The following is a 14,128-nucleotide window of genomic DNA, read 5'->3' as shown; positions in this document are numbered from 1 at the left end:
TGAGATCTTTCTGATCAATAAATACAAAATGTTATATTCAGGCAATGACAATCAAGGAAAAGGAGTAGCCATGGTACTCATCACAAAATACGAGGCTAATCTTCTTGAATGGCAGTCAGTCTCAAGTAGAGTAATGTGGGCAAATATGAGAATGGGGAACTGGACAATGAGACTTATTTGTGCCTATGGTCCCACAGAAGGTTCTATTAAGGTAGAGTGGAGGAAGTTTTTGAGGCTTTAGAAAAAGCAACTGACACAATGAAAAAGGAAAAGTTGGTCCTTGTTGGGGATCTAAATAGCAGAGTAGGAAATGATTGTCAGACATACAAAAATATTTTGGAAAAATTTGGAGAAAAGTGCAAAGCTAATAATAATGGCAAATACCTGTTGGATTTCTGTTAAGGACATGGACTGGTTATTACTAACACCATGTTCCAACACAAAAATGTGCACAAATTCACATGGAGAGAAGAGGCAAGAAATAAGAAAAGTCTCATTGACTATGTTATCGTTGATAGTGATTTTTTTTTTTCCTCCCTGGTGCAGGACACCATAGTGTACAGAGGATTTGAAATTGGAAGTGCTCACTATTTAGTCTTGAGCAGGATAAAACTGAATTTCATATGGAAAAGAATAACATGTAAGAAAGGCTTAAAGTGAATAAAAGTTGAGCAGCTCTCAGATGTGAAATGTAGACTAAAATACACAAAGATTATTGAAGAAAAAAATGAAAGAGTTTGAGAGCAGGAACCAAACCTTGGAGAGTCAGTGGCAAGCCTTGAAAAAAACCCAGATTGATTCAGCCAGATAGGCATGTGGTGAGGTTGTCTGCAAGGATAGAAAAATTAGAACTCCATGGTGGACACAGGAAGTTAAAGAGGCAGTGAAGGAAAAGAAGAAAGCATATCAAAAGTTCCTGGCAAATAAGTCAACTTGTGGCCTTAGAGAATACAGAGACAAATGTAAGAAAGCTAAACACTGTGTAAAACTAGCTAAACAAAAGTCATGGGAGGACTTTGGCAGGAACAGAGAAAATAAATATCAAGAAGGTGGCAAAATATTCTTGAGGTTGTTGAAGAAGTTTAGAAATGGAGGAAAGAGTGCTGTAAAAGGAGTTAGAGATGATAAAGGTGACATGAAAACAGAAGAAAAAGATATCCTTCAAGTATGGAGTAATTACTTCGAGAAATTGCTAAATGAAACAAGCAGTGATAGCACAGTAGTAAAAAACACTCAACAGGCATACAGTCAGGAATACATGTCCATACTTGAAGTAGAAAAAGCCATCAAAGGCTTAAAATGTGGAAAGGCAGCAGGAGTAGATGATATTCGACCAGAAATGCTGAAGTATGGTGGTGTAAAAGTCTTGCAGTGGCTGCACTGCATAGTTCAGGAGGCCTGGTGAGAGGGACGAATTCCCGATGATTGAAGTAGAGCTCTCATAGTACCCGTATATAAAAAGGGATATAAAAGTGAATGTGGGAATTACAGAGGTATTTCCCTACTGAGTGTTCCTGGGAAGATATATGCAAGTATACTTGAGAAACGGTTGAGAAGAATTGTAGAAGAAAAGCTTGGTGAAGAACAAGCTGGATTCGGCCAAATAGATGCTGTCAGGATCAGATCTTCACTTTACGACAAATAGTGGAGAAATCATGGGAATATAACAAAGATCTCTATTTGAGTTTTGTAGATCTGGAAAAGGCATATGATAAGGTGCCAAGAGAGAAGCTATTCAATATGCTACAGTTATATGGTGTCAATGGGGCATTATATCAAGCAATGTTTAGTCTTTATTTGAGTTGTAAATCAGCAGTTAGAATTGAAGGAAGTACAGGAAGATGATATAATGTTAAATCTGATGTGAGACAAGGATGTACATTATCTGCTCTGTTATTTATTATCTGTATGAATCACATTATGAAGGAAAGTGGTATTAAACATGATATCAAAATTGGAGATGTTAATGTCAGCTCTTTGCTTTATGCGGACAATGTTATACTTCTAAATAAATCCTCTACAAGTCTGCAAGATTCACTGACCAAATTGAATAACTGTTGTAATAGATATAGTATGAAGGTAGCAATAAAAAGACAAAGACAATGAAAATAAGCAGAATCATTGAAAATGTTAACTGTGTTGTGAATGGAGAACCTGTGGAACAAGTAAAACATTTCAGCTACTTAGGTACGATTTTTAGTGAAGATGGTAAATTAAATATAGAAATAGACAACAGTATCAACAAAGCTGTAATGGTAGGAAGTCGATTGAATAAATTCATATGGAATAAGAGAGAAATTAGTAAAACACTTGACCAAAGACTTGAGACCGCAGATATGAGAGTCCTGAGAAGGATTAGAGGTGTGAACAGATGCAATCAATGGCAATATCATATTAAAAACGAGGAAATTAGGAAAGAACTTGACATTATTAGCATCCAGGAATGTGTTAGCAGAGCTAATCTCAGGTGGTTTTGTCACTTAAATAGAATGGGCGAGGAAAGATTAGCAAAACAAGTGTTCTCTGCCAGGTTGGTAGGAAAACAACCCAGAGGAAGACCAAGATATAGGTGGATTGATATGGTACAAAGTGCCTTAGACGATAGAAATATAAGATCTGATAATGTTGGAGTCTTGACAAGTAACAGACTGATCTGGAGGAAAATTGTAGATAGAAAGTTAGTAATGAAGTAAATTTTTCGTGTAGTACTATCATATCTTGTATACCCCTTGAGGATACATGGCAGGAATTTGATGATGATGATGATATTATTCCACTTTGGACAAAAAAAAAAACATTCATTTCTGCATACTGAAAATGTACTAAAAAATTATAATTTTTGATAAACATATTTCAGACTTTGCATCTCTCCAGGGATACAAGTGTTGCAGTTGTAGTAATTTTGTACAAAACATGATCTAATTTCTTATACTTATTAATTTGTTAATAATGACAATATAGTACTTTCATATATACGACTATCATATCTTGTTCATCCCTTGAAGGTGTACAGGATATGTCAGGAATTTCATATTGATGATGATAACAAATTAAGCTGTTAACTAATCTACATTCATATCATTTGTGGGAGATTTTCCCTTAACTTTATACTGACATCAATAGAATGGAACAGAAAACAGTTATTATAAATGCAGACTATTTTAAAACCTCATTTTTCCTTTATATTTTGTAATACAGAAACTTTTTTTGTTACAGATTTTCTGATAGCTTTGCATATGTACTATAGTACATATGCAAAGCTATCGTACAAAATTGAAAAGAATTTTCATTTTATATAAATGCTTTGGCTTATTATTCTTATAGAATAAGTTTTTAAAAAAATTGACTTTTTTTTATTTTTATTTTTTAAATACATTATTAGTCAGCTCGTACACCAATATAGTGAATTACTATAACAAACTATTTAAGTTTTGGATATAGCTCCCATAGCTATAGCCAAAAAATTAAAGATGGACTTCGTGGAAAATTATTTAATGCCTACCAGATTCTCTTGACCAACTACAAGAGAATCTGGTAGACACTGGAAAGCTAGGTCAAGGAAGTTTGTTCCTTTGGTAAAGAAGGATGGATGAAATTTCCTGATAGGACAAAAGGACATAAAGATGTTGAGAGGTGTAAGAATTTTCATGTTTCAATATTCCTTTAACACATAGAAGAGAAATCCAAGAAATATCTTTCTGAGACACAGAGCCTAAAACTATGAAATTGCTTTGATCATAGAGGACCCATTGAAACAATTTTGTAGAAAAGCTGATTTGCCATAATTCAAAAGTTAAGTCCTCTTGAACATAAATTATGATCACAGTGTAATAAGGTTTTGATAGTCCTGATTTTTAACTAGGATCATATAGTATTGATGTAACAGTCAGTCAAAAATTTGGAACTATCTAGACCATAGGTTGCCAAACTTTTTCGGGCCACTGCCCACTTTGCAAGCCATAAATTTTGTAACGCCCCCCCCCCCCCCCATTTTTACAATAGCAAAAAATGAATAAATTTTTTAAGTATATAAAAAATAGAAGTTAAAATATCTTGTATGACATGTTCAATTTTTTATTTTGCACGCAAGCGCATTTTGTTCGTTCGACCACGACATTGTCTGAATAATTATAAATAATTAATAAATAAAAGAATTACACAAGATATAAACAACAAACCTACAAAACATAACCACAGAAAACAGTATAATAAGTTTCGAATAATATTTGCTTTGTTTTTTCCCTCTAGTTAGCAATATAAGTTAGTGCTAACTAAAATTTAAGATTTTATTTCTTTCTTGCCATTATTATTTTTACTCGTAATATTAAATTATATAAAATTGGGTTTATTTTTGTACAAATAAATCAGAAAAGTGGTTTTATATATTTTATATATATATATTTTTTGAAATGAAATATAATGAATATATTTGCTACTGTAAACATAACCTATTATACACACATATATACATGCTCTATTTTCTCATTGACATAGAAAATTGACATCTATTTCTATCTGACATGGTAAATTTTCAAATGATTAAATAATTGAAATAGAAAATTGATAAAAAAATCGATCGTGTAAGATGGGCATAAGATGAATTATTAAAATGCAATATTTAAATTTCAAATGTTTATCTAATCGCAAAATCACGAAAATAATTAATTTTTAAATATATATTATTAATTTCTTCTATAAAGAGCCACCGACCCCTAGACCACCTGAACTTCCCAGAATAAAACAGTTCCCAAAGTACTTCCCACTTTGGGAACCTATGATCTAGACCTTATTACATTGCGCTCATACTTTTATTTTCTATAGCTGTACTACTAGCCAAATTACTAGAACTATATATACTGTATTGAAATATTAAATGCCATAACATTTATGAACGCTTTTGTTACTCATCTTATAAGACTTTCTTTTTTAAGGGACATTATGGTTGTGCAGTAGGAAAAGCTAGGCAAGCAGCCAAAACTGAAATGGAAAAATTGAAGGTATGTGGTTTGAAGTATAGTAGAATATTGTTCAAGTATCCAGTCTCAGTATCAAGTATTCAGTAATTGGTTTTTCCAATTACTGAAACTAAATTGAATTAGTTAAACTTAATAAGATCTCAAGTATTGCAGATAAAACTGGAAAGATCAGTTGTTGATTTTATGTCTACCCTAAAAACCTCTGTTTCTTAAATATATCAATTATTTTTTTAATTAAAATAAAATGATGGATACATTGTTGAACATGATATACAAGAAAAAAATATTAAGATCTTGTTTCTTTCCTTTTCTCTGACAAATTTACCTGTTTCATTAATTTTCTAAACCATGACTTTGGTAAGAGCATAGAAAATAAATATCGGCAAGGTGATAAAATATTCTGGAAGCTATTGGAAAGCTTAGACAGGAAAGACTGATATAAAAAGAAATCGGAGACAATAAAGGTGACATGAACACTGAAGATAAAGATATTCTAGATATCTAGAGTAATTACTTTGAAAGACAGCCAAATGAAACAAGCACTGTCAGCATGGTGATAGAAAACTCCCAACAGGAATGCAGTCAGGAATACATATCCATAACTTGAAGTAGAAAAAGTCATCAAAAATCTGAAATGTGGACAGGCAGCTGGAGTAGATGAAATTCGACCAGAAATGCTCAAATATGGAGGTATAAATAAAGTGGCTGCAATGCATAATTCAGAAGGCCTGGTCAGAGAGTCGAATTCTGGATGATTGAAGCAGGTCTCTCATAGTACCCATCTATGAGAGACCTATAAAAAGGGGAATAAAACTGAAAGCAAGAATTACAGAGGTATTTTCCTACTGAGTATTCCTGATAACAGTTATCCAAGTATACCTGAGAAACAGCTAAGAAAAATTGTGGAGGAAAGCTTGGACACCCTCTATTTGGATTCACACCAAATAGAGGTGTCAGGATCAGATTTTCACTTTAAGACAAATAGTCGAGAAATCTTGGGAATATAACAAGGATTTGTATTTTAAGTTTTGCAGATCTGGAAAAGGCCTACGATATACCAAAAGGAAAGTTCTTCAAACAGCTATAGTTATTTGGTGGAAATGGGACATTATATCGAGCAATATATAGTCTCTATTTAAGCAGTAAGTCAGCAGTTAGAAATGAAGGAGGTACAACATTATATCCACTGTTATTCATTATCTATATGGATCATATTATGAAAGAAAGTGGTGTTAAATCTCATAACAAAATTGGCAATGTTAATCTTAGGTCTTTACTTAATGCTGATGATGTTATGCTTCTGAATAAATCCAGGACAAGTCTGCAAGATACCCCTAGTAAATTGAATAACCGTTCTGATAAATTTGGTGTGAAAATGAGCAGAAAATGAAAATAGATAGAAATATTGAAACATCTACTGTATCCTGAATGGTGAAACTGTAGTAGAAATAAAACATTTCAGCTGTTAGGCACAATTTTTTGTAAAGATGGTAAATTAAATATGGAAATAGACAACAGAATTAGTAAAGCTGGTATGGCAAGAAGTCAGCTGAATAAATTTATATGGAATAAGAAGGAATTAAATTAACTGCATATAAGACAGTATTCAAACCAATTTTAACTTATGGTTGTGAGAGCTGGGCTAGAGATTTAAAAAAAAAAAACTTCATCAAAGACTGCAGACCTGATATATATGAGAGTTCTGAGAAGGATTAGTGAAGTGAACAGATGACATCAATGGCATATCACATTAAAAATGAGAATATTAGGAAAGAACTTGCCGTTGTTAGCAATAAGGAATGTGTTAATGGAGCTAATCTCAGGTGGTATAGTCACTTAAACATTTAAACAGAATGGGAAAGGAAAGATTAACAAAACAAATGTTCTTTGTCTTAAGGGGGTGTTTAAGGGTCAAAGTTGTATAACTGAGAGGAGACCTCCACATAGCCTTTAAAGGAATGCGGAGAACCGACCAGTGCTTCTGACCTAATGTCCAATATCCTCACCTTCTCATGGAGGGCAGCCTGTTAGGTATCTACCTACATACTGAACGAACGAGGATGGGCTGGCAATTTGGGATTTAGCCAAATTGTATCCTTATTGGCTTAAACCACAATATTAAATGATGGTACAACATGACAGAATTTCATGCTGGATGGGGCATCACCCAGTTAAACAAGGCCCCCATTGTTTTTGCCAGGGAACCAGGGCAAACAGCGAAAATTCAACTGCTGGAACAAACCCTAAAACACACTCCAACTCAATATCACCAGAGTTCAAGATCAGAACTATCAACATAAGAAGCCTGAATGGCAAAGAAATGGAGCTAGCTCAGGAATTGGATAAGTACCAGATCGATGTAATAGGGATGACTGAAACAAAAACACAAAATCTGGTGAGATCTTTCTGAGCATTAAATACAAAATGTTATATTCAGGCAATGACAATCATGGAAAAGAAAAAGTAGCCATAGTATTCAACACTAAATACGAGGCTAATCTTCTTGAATGGCAGGCAATTTCAAGTAGAGTGGTGTGGGCAAATATCAGAATGGAGAACTGGACGATGAGAGTTATTTGTGCCTATGGTCTCACAGAAAAGGTAGAAATCGATGAATTTTTTGAGCCTTTAGAGAAAGTAACTGATACAATGAGAAATGAAAAGGTGGTCCTTGTTGAGGATCTAAATAGCAAAGTTGGAAATGATTGTCAGACATACAAAAATATTTTTGAAAAATTTGGAGAAAAGAGCAAAGCTAATAATAATGGCAAATACTTGTTGGATTTCTGCTCAGTACATAGACTGGTTATTACTAACACCATGTTCCAACATAAAAATGTGCACAAATTCACATGGAGAGAAGAGGCAAGGAATAAGAAAAGTCTCATTGACTATGTTATTGTTGATAGTGATGTTTTCTCTCTGGTGCAAAACACTAGAATGTACAGAGGATTTGAAATTGAAAGTGATCACCATTTAATCTTGAGCAGGATAAAATTGAATTTCATATTAAAAAGGAGAACATGTAAAAATGTTTTAAAGTGAATAAAAGTTGAGCAGCTCTCAGATGTGAAATGTAGACTGAAATATGCAAACATTATTCAAGAAAAAATGAAAGAGTTTGAGAACAGGAACAAAACCTTAAAGATTCAGTGGCAACCTCCAAAGAAAACATTGATGGATTCAGCCAGAGAGGCATGTGGTGAGGTTGTCTGCAAAGATAGAAAAATCAGAACTCCATGGTGGACACAGGAAATGAAAAAGGCAGTGAAGGAAAAGAAGAAAGCATATCAAAAGTTCATCGCAAATAAGTCAGCTTGTGCTCTTAGAGAATACAGAGACCAATGTAAGAAAGCTAAACACTGTGTAAAACTAGCTAACCAAAAGTCATGGAAAGACATTGGTAAGAACAGAGAAAATAAATATCAAGAAGGCGGCAAGATATTCTTGAAGTTGTTGAAGAAGCTCAGAAATGGAGGAAAGAGTGCCGTAAAAGGAATTAGAGATGATAAGAGTGGTATCAAAACTGGAGAAAAATATATCCTTGATGTATGGAGTAATTACTTTGAAAAATTGCTAAATAAATTAAACTAGCAGTGATGACAGCACGGTGATAAAAAAAAAACACTCACCAGGCATGCGATCAGGAATACATATCCGTACTTGAAGTAGAAACATCCATCAAAAGTCTGAAATGTGGAAAAGCAGCTGGGGTAGATGATATTAGACCAGAAATGCTCCAGTATGGAGGTATAAAAGTCTTACAGTGGCTGCACTGCATGGACGAATTCCAGATGATTCGAATAGAGCTCTCATCCTACACATATAAAATGGGAAATAAAACTAAATGTGAGAATTATAAATATCAAGACGGTGGCAAGATTTTCTGGAGGTTGTTGAAGAAGCTCAGAAATTGAGGAAAGAGTGCCTTAAAAGGAATTAGAGATGACAAAAGTGATATCAAAACTGGAGAATGGTTGAGAAGAATTGTGGAAGAAAAGCTTGGTGAAGAACAAGTTGGATTCAAGCCAAATAAATGCTATTAGGATCAGATCTTCACTTTACGACAAATAGTGGAGAATTCATGGGAATATAACAAAGATCTGTATTTAAACTTTGTCGATATAGAAAAGGCATATGACAAGGTGCCAAGAGAGAAGCTGTTCAATACACTACAGTTATATGGTGTCAGTGGGGCACTATATCAAAATATAACAAACCAGTTATAGGAAATGCAAATGTTATGGACAAATGGATTACCACAGAAAAACGAGTCATAATACTCCTCTATCAGATTATAGGTTGGACTCTTTGTCTCCACTGAGTGTTTCTAGTAAGATTTATGCCAGTATACTTGAGAAATGGTTGAGAAGAATTGTGGAAGAAAAGCTTGGTGAAGAACAAGCTGGATTCAGGCCAAATAGAGGCTGTCAGGATCAGATCTTCACTTTACGACAAATAGTGTAGAAAGCATGGGAATATAACAAAGATCTGTATTTAAGTTTTGTTGATCTAGAAAAGGCATATGGCAAGGTGTGGGAGAGAAGCTATTCAGTACACTACAGTTAAATGGTGTCAGTGGGGCACTATATAAAAATATAATAAATCAGATATAGGAAATCCAAATGTTATGGGGAAATGAATTAAACACACAAAAATGAGTCATAGTACTCCTCTATCAGATTATAGGTTGGATGCTTGCAAAATATATGAAAAGAAAACAAAAACTGTTTTACTACAATACTTAGTCTTCATTTGTGTCGTAAGTCAGCAGTTAGAATTGAAGGAAGTACAGGAAGATGGTTTAATGTTAAATCTGGTGTGAGACAAGGATGTACATCATCCCCTCTGCTATTCATTATCTATATGGATCACATTATGAAGGAAAGTGGTATGAAACCTGGTATCAAAATTGGAGATGTTAATGTCAGCTCTTTGCTTTATGCGGACGATGTTATACTTATGAATAAATCTGCTACAAGTTTCACTGACTAGATTGAATAACTGTTGTAATAGATATGGTATGAAGGTCAGCAATAACAAGACAAAGACAATGAAAATAGGTAGAAGCATTAAAAATATCAACTGCATTGTGAATGGAGAACTTATAGAACCAGTAAAACATTTCAGCTACTTAAGCACGATTTTTAGTGATGATGGTAAATTAAATATGGAAATAGACAACAGTATCAACAAAGCTGGTAAGGTAGGAAGTCAACTGAATAAATTCTGGAATAAAAGAGAAATTAGTCAAAACACTAAATTAGCTGTATACAAGACAGTGTTCAAACCAGTTTTAATGGATCTAAGAGCTTGGTTAAAAGTAAAACACTTGACCAAAGACTAGAGACTGCAGATATGAGAGTCCTGAGAAAGATTAGGGGACGTGAACAGATGGAATCAATCGCAATATCATATTAAAAACGAGGATATTAGGAAAGAACTTGACATTGTTAGCATCCAGGAATGTGTTAGCGGATCTAATTTCAGGCCGTATTATCACTTAAACAGAATGAGAGAGGGGTAAGATTAGCAAAACAATTGTAAGGGTCAAAACTGTATAACTGAGAGGAGACCTCCACGTAGCCTTTAAAGGAATGTTGAGAACCGACCAGGGCTTCTCTGTTGGGTATCTACCTGGATTCTGAACGAACAAGAATGAGCTGGCAATTTGGGATTTCGCCGACCAAATTGTATTCTTATTGGCTTAAACCAAAATACAAAATTACAAAATTTCATGCTGGCTGGGGCATCGCCCGGTTAAACAAACCCCTGTTGTTTTCTCAGGGAACCAGGGTGAAGAGCGAAAAGTTAGCTACTAGAACAAATCTGAAAACACACCCCAATTCAACATCTCAAGAGTTAAAGATTGGTACTGTCAATATAAGAAGCCTGAATGGCAAAGAAATGGAGCTAGCTGAGGAATTAGATAAGTACCAGATCGACATAATACGGGTGACTGAAACAAAAAAAGACGAAAACTGGTGAGATCTTTCTGAGCAATAAATACAAAATGTTATATTCAGGCAATCACAATCAAGGAAAAGGAGTAGCCATAGTATTCAACACTAAATATGACACTAATATTCTTGACTGGCAGGCAGTCTCAAGTAGAGTAATGTTGGCAAATATGAGAATGTGGAACTGGACAATGAGACTTATTTGTGGCTATGGTCCCACAGAAGGTTCTACTAACGTAGAAGTGGAGGAATTTTTTGAGTCTTTAGAGAAAGCAACTGACAAAAAGAAAAAGGAAAAGTTGGTCCTTGTTGGGGATCTAAATAGCAGAGTATGAAAAGATTGTCAGACATACAAAAATATTTTGGGAAAATATGGAGAAAAGAGCAAAGCTAATAATAATGGCAAATACCTGTTAGATTTCTGCTCGGGACACGGACTGGTTATTGCTAAAACCATGTTCCAACATAAAAATGTGCACAAATTCACATGGAGAGAAGAGGCAAGGAATAAGAAGTCTCATTGACTGTGTTATTGTTGATTGTGATGTTTTCTCCCTGGTGGAGCACACCAGAGTGTACATAGAATTTGAAATTGAAAGTGATCACTATTTAGTCTTGAGCAGGATAAAAGCAAATTTCGTATTGAAAAGAATTACATGTAAGAAAGTTTTAAAGCAAATAAAAGTCGAGTTGCTCTCAGATGTGAACTGTAGACTAAAATACAGAAAGATTATTGAAGAAAAAACGAAAGGGTTTGATAACAGAAACCAAATCTTGGAAATTCAATGGCAAGCCCTGAAGAAAACCCTGATTGATTCAGCCAGATAGGCATGTGGTGAGGTTGTCTGCAAGGATAGAAAAATCAGAAATCCCTGGTGGACACAGGAAGTTAAAGAGGCGGTGGAGGAAATGAAGAATGCATATCAAACGTTCCTGGCAAATAAATCAGCTTCTGCTCTTAGAGAATACAGAGACAAATGTAAGAAAGCTAAACACTGTGTAAAACTAGCTAAACAAAAGTCATGGGAGGACTTTGGCAAGAACAAAGAAAATAAATATCAAAAAGGTAGCAGAATATTTTGGAGATTGTTGAACAAGCTTAGAAATGGAGGAAAGAGTGCTGTAAAAGGAGTTAGAGATGATAACAGTGACATGAAAACAGAAGAAAAAGATATCCTTGAAGTATGAAGTAATTACTTTGAAGAATTGCTAAATGAAACAAGCAGTGATAGTACAGAGGTAAAAAACACTAAACAGGCATACAGTCAGGAATACATATCCATACTTGAAGTAGAAAAAGCCATCAAAGGCTTGAAATGTGGAAAGGCAGCAGGAGTAGATGATATTTGACCAGAAATGCTTAAGTATGGTTGTATAAAAGTCTTACAGTAGCTGCACTGCATAGTTCAGAAGGCCTGGACAGAGGGGCAAATTCATGATGATTGGAGTAGAGCTCTCATAGTACCTATATATAAAAAGGGAAATAAAACTGAATGTGAGAATTACAGAGGTATTTCCCTATTGATTATCCCTGGTAAAATTTATGCCAGTATACATGAGAAACGGTTGAGAAGAATTGTGGAAGAACAAGCTGGATTCAGGCCAAATAGCAGCTGTCAGGATCAGATCTTCACTTTACGACTAATAGTGGAGAAAGCATGGGAATATAACAAAGATCTGTATTTAAGTTTTGTCGATCTGGAAAAGGCATATGACAAGGTACCAAGAGAGAAGCTATTCAATATGCTACACTTATATGGTGTCAATTGGGCATTATATCAAGCAATTCTTAGTCTTTATTTGAGTTGCAAGTCAGCAGTTAGAATTGAAGAAAGTACAGGAAGATGGTTTAATGTTAAATCTGGTGTGAGACAAGGATGCACATTATCCCCTCTGCTATTCATTATCTGTATGGATCACATTATGAAGGAAATTGGTATTAAACATGATATCAAAATTGGAGATGTTAATGTCAGCTCTTTGCTTTATGCGGACAATGTTATACTTCTATCCGCTACAAGTCTGCAAGATTTCCTGACTAAATTGAATAACTGTTGTAATAGATATGGTATGAAGGTCATCAATAAAAAGACAAAGACAATGAAAATAGGTAGAATCGTTGAAAATATCAACTGCGTTGTGAACGGAGAACCTGTGGAACAAGTAAAACTTTTCAGCTACTTAGGCACGATTTTTAGTGAAGATGGTAAATTAAATATGGAAGTAGACAACAGAATCAACAAAGTTTGTATGGTAGGAAGTCAATTGAATAAATTCATATGGAAGAAGAGAGAAATTAGTCTGAACACTAAATTAGCTGTATACAAGACAGTGTTCAAACCAGTTTTAACTTAATGGATCTGAGAGCTGGGTCAGAAGTAAAACACTTGACCAAAGACTAGAGACTGCAGATTTGAGAGGCCTGGGAAAGATTAGAGGCATGTACAGATGGTATCAATAGCAATATCATATTGAAAGCGAGGATATTAGAAAAGAACTTGACATTGTCAGCATCTAAGAATGCGTTAGCAGAGCTAATCTCAGGTGGTATGTTTTCTTAAACAAAATGGACGAGGCAAGATTAGCAAAACAAGTGTTCTCTACCAGGTTGGCATGAAAATGACCCTGAGGAAGACCAAGATATAGTTGGATTGATGCGGTACACTGTGCCTTAGACGATAGAAATATAAGATCTAATAATGTTGGAGTCTCTTGACAAGTAACAGACTGATTTGGGGGAAAATTGTAAATAGGAAGTTAGTAATGATGTAAATTTTTCATGTAGTACTATCATATCCTGTACCTCCCACCCCTGCCCTCAGGATACATGGTAGGAATTTGATGATGATGTGTTCTTTGCCATGTTTTCAGAGAAAAGAAGCTAGTGAAAGACTAAAATATAGATATATTGATAGTAAAAAGTGCCTTAAAACATAGAAATATAAGATCTAGTAATGTTGGAGTCTTGACAGATAACAGATTGATTTAGAGGAAAATTGCTGATTGGAAGTTTCTAATGGTGTAACTTTTCATGCAGTACTATCAAAATTATCCTGTACACTCCCTGAGCTTACATTTCAGGAATTTGATGATGATGAATTTAAATTATAACATAGAAAAGAGAGGAAACATGGCCTTTACAGTATTTTTTTCTGTATGTATGCGTTCCTGTTCAGAAAACTCTCTCTCTGT

At 34.5% G+C, this 14,128-nt stretch overlaps 1 protein-coding gene across 1 annotated transcript in view; it reads left to right on the top strand.

The window, feature by feature from the left end:
- The window catches only part of Prosalpha7 (proteasome alpha7 subunit), a 168,459-nt gene that overhangs the window by 98,080 nt on the left and 56,251 nt on the right, over positions 1–14,128 (top strand). The window contains exon 6 of the mRNA XM_090399365.1: positions 4,932–4,997. Within this exon, the coding sequence (XP_090255491.1) occupies positions 4,932–4,997 (66 nt within the window). The remainder of the gene's footprint in view (positions 1–4,931; positions 4,998–14,128) is intronic.

This window comes from Typopeltis vanoorti, chromosome 10 (assembly GCF_054136105.1).
Source record: "Typopeltis vanoorti isolate ZY-2024b chromosome 10, IOZ_Tvanoo_1.0, whole genome shotgun sequence".
Lineage (NCBI taxonomy): Eukaryota > Metazoa > Arthropoda > Arachnida > Uropygi > Thelyphonidae > Typopeltis > Typopeltis vanoorti.
Note: the sequence above shows the minus strand (reverse complement) of the source record. Positions and strands in the feature narration are given on the sequence as shown.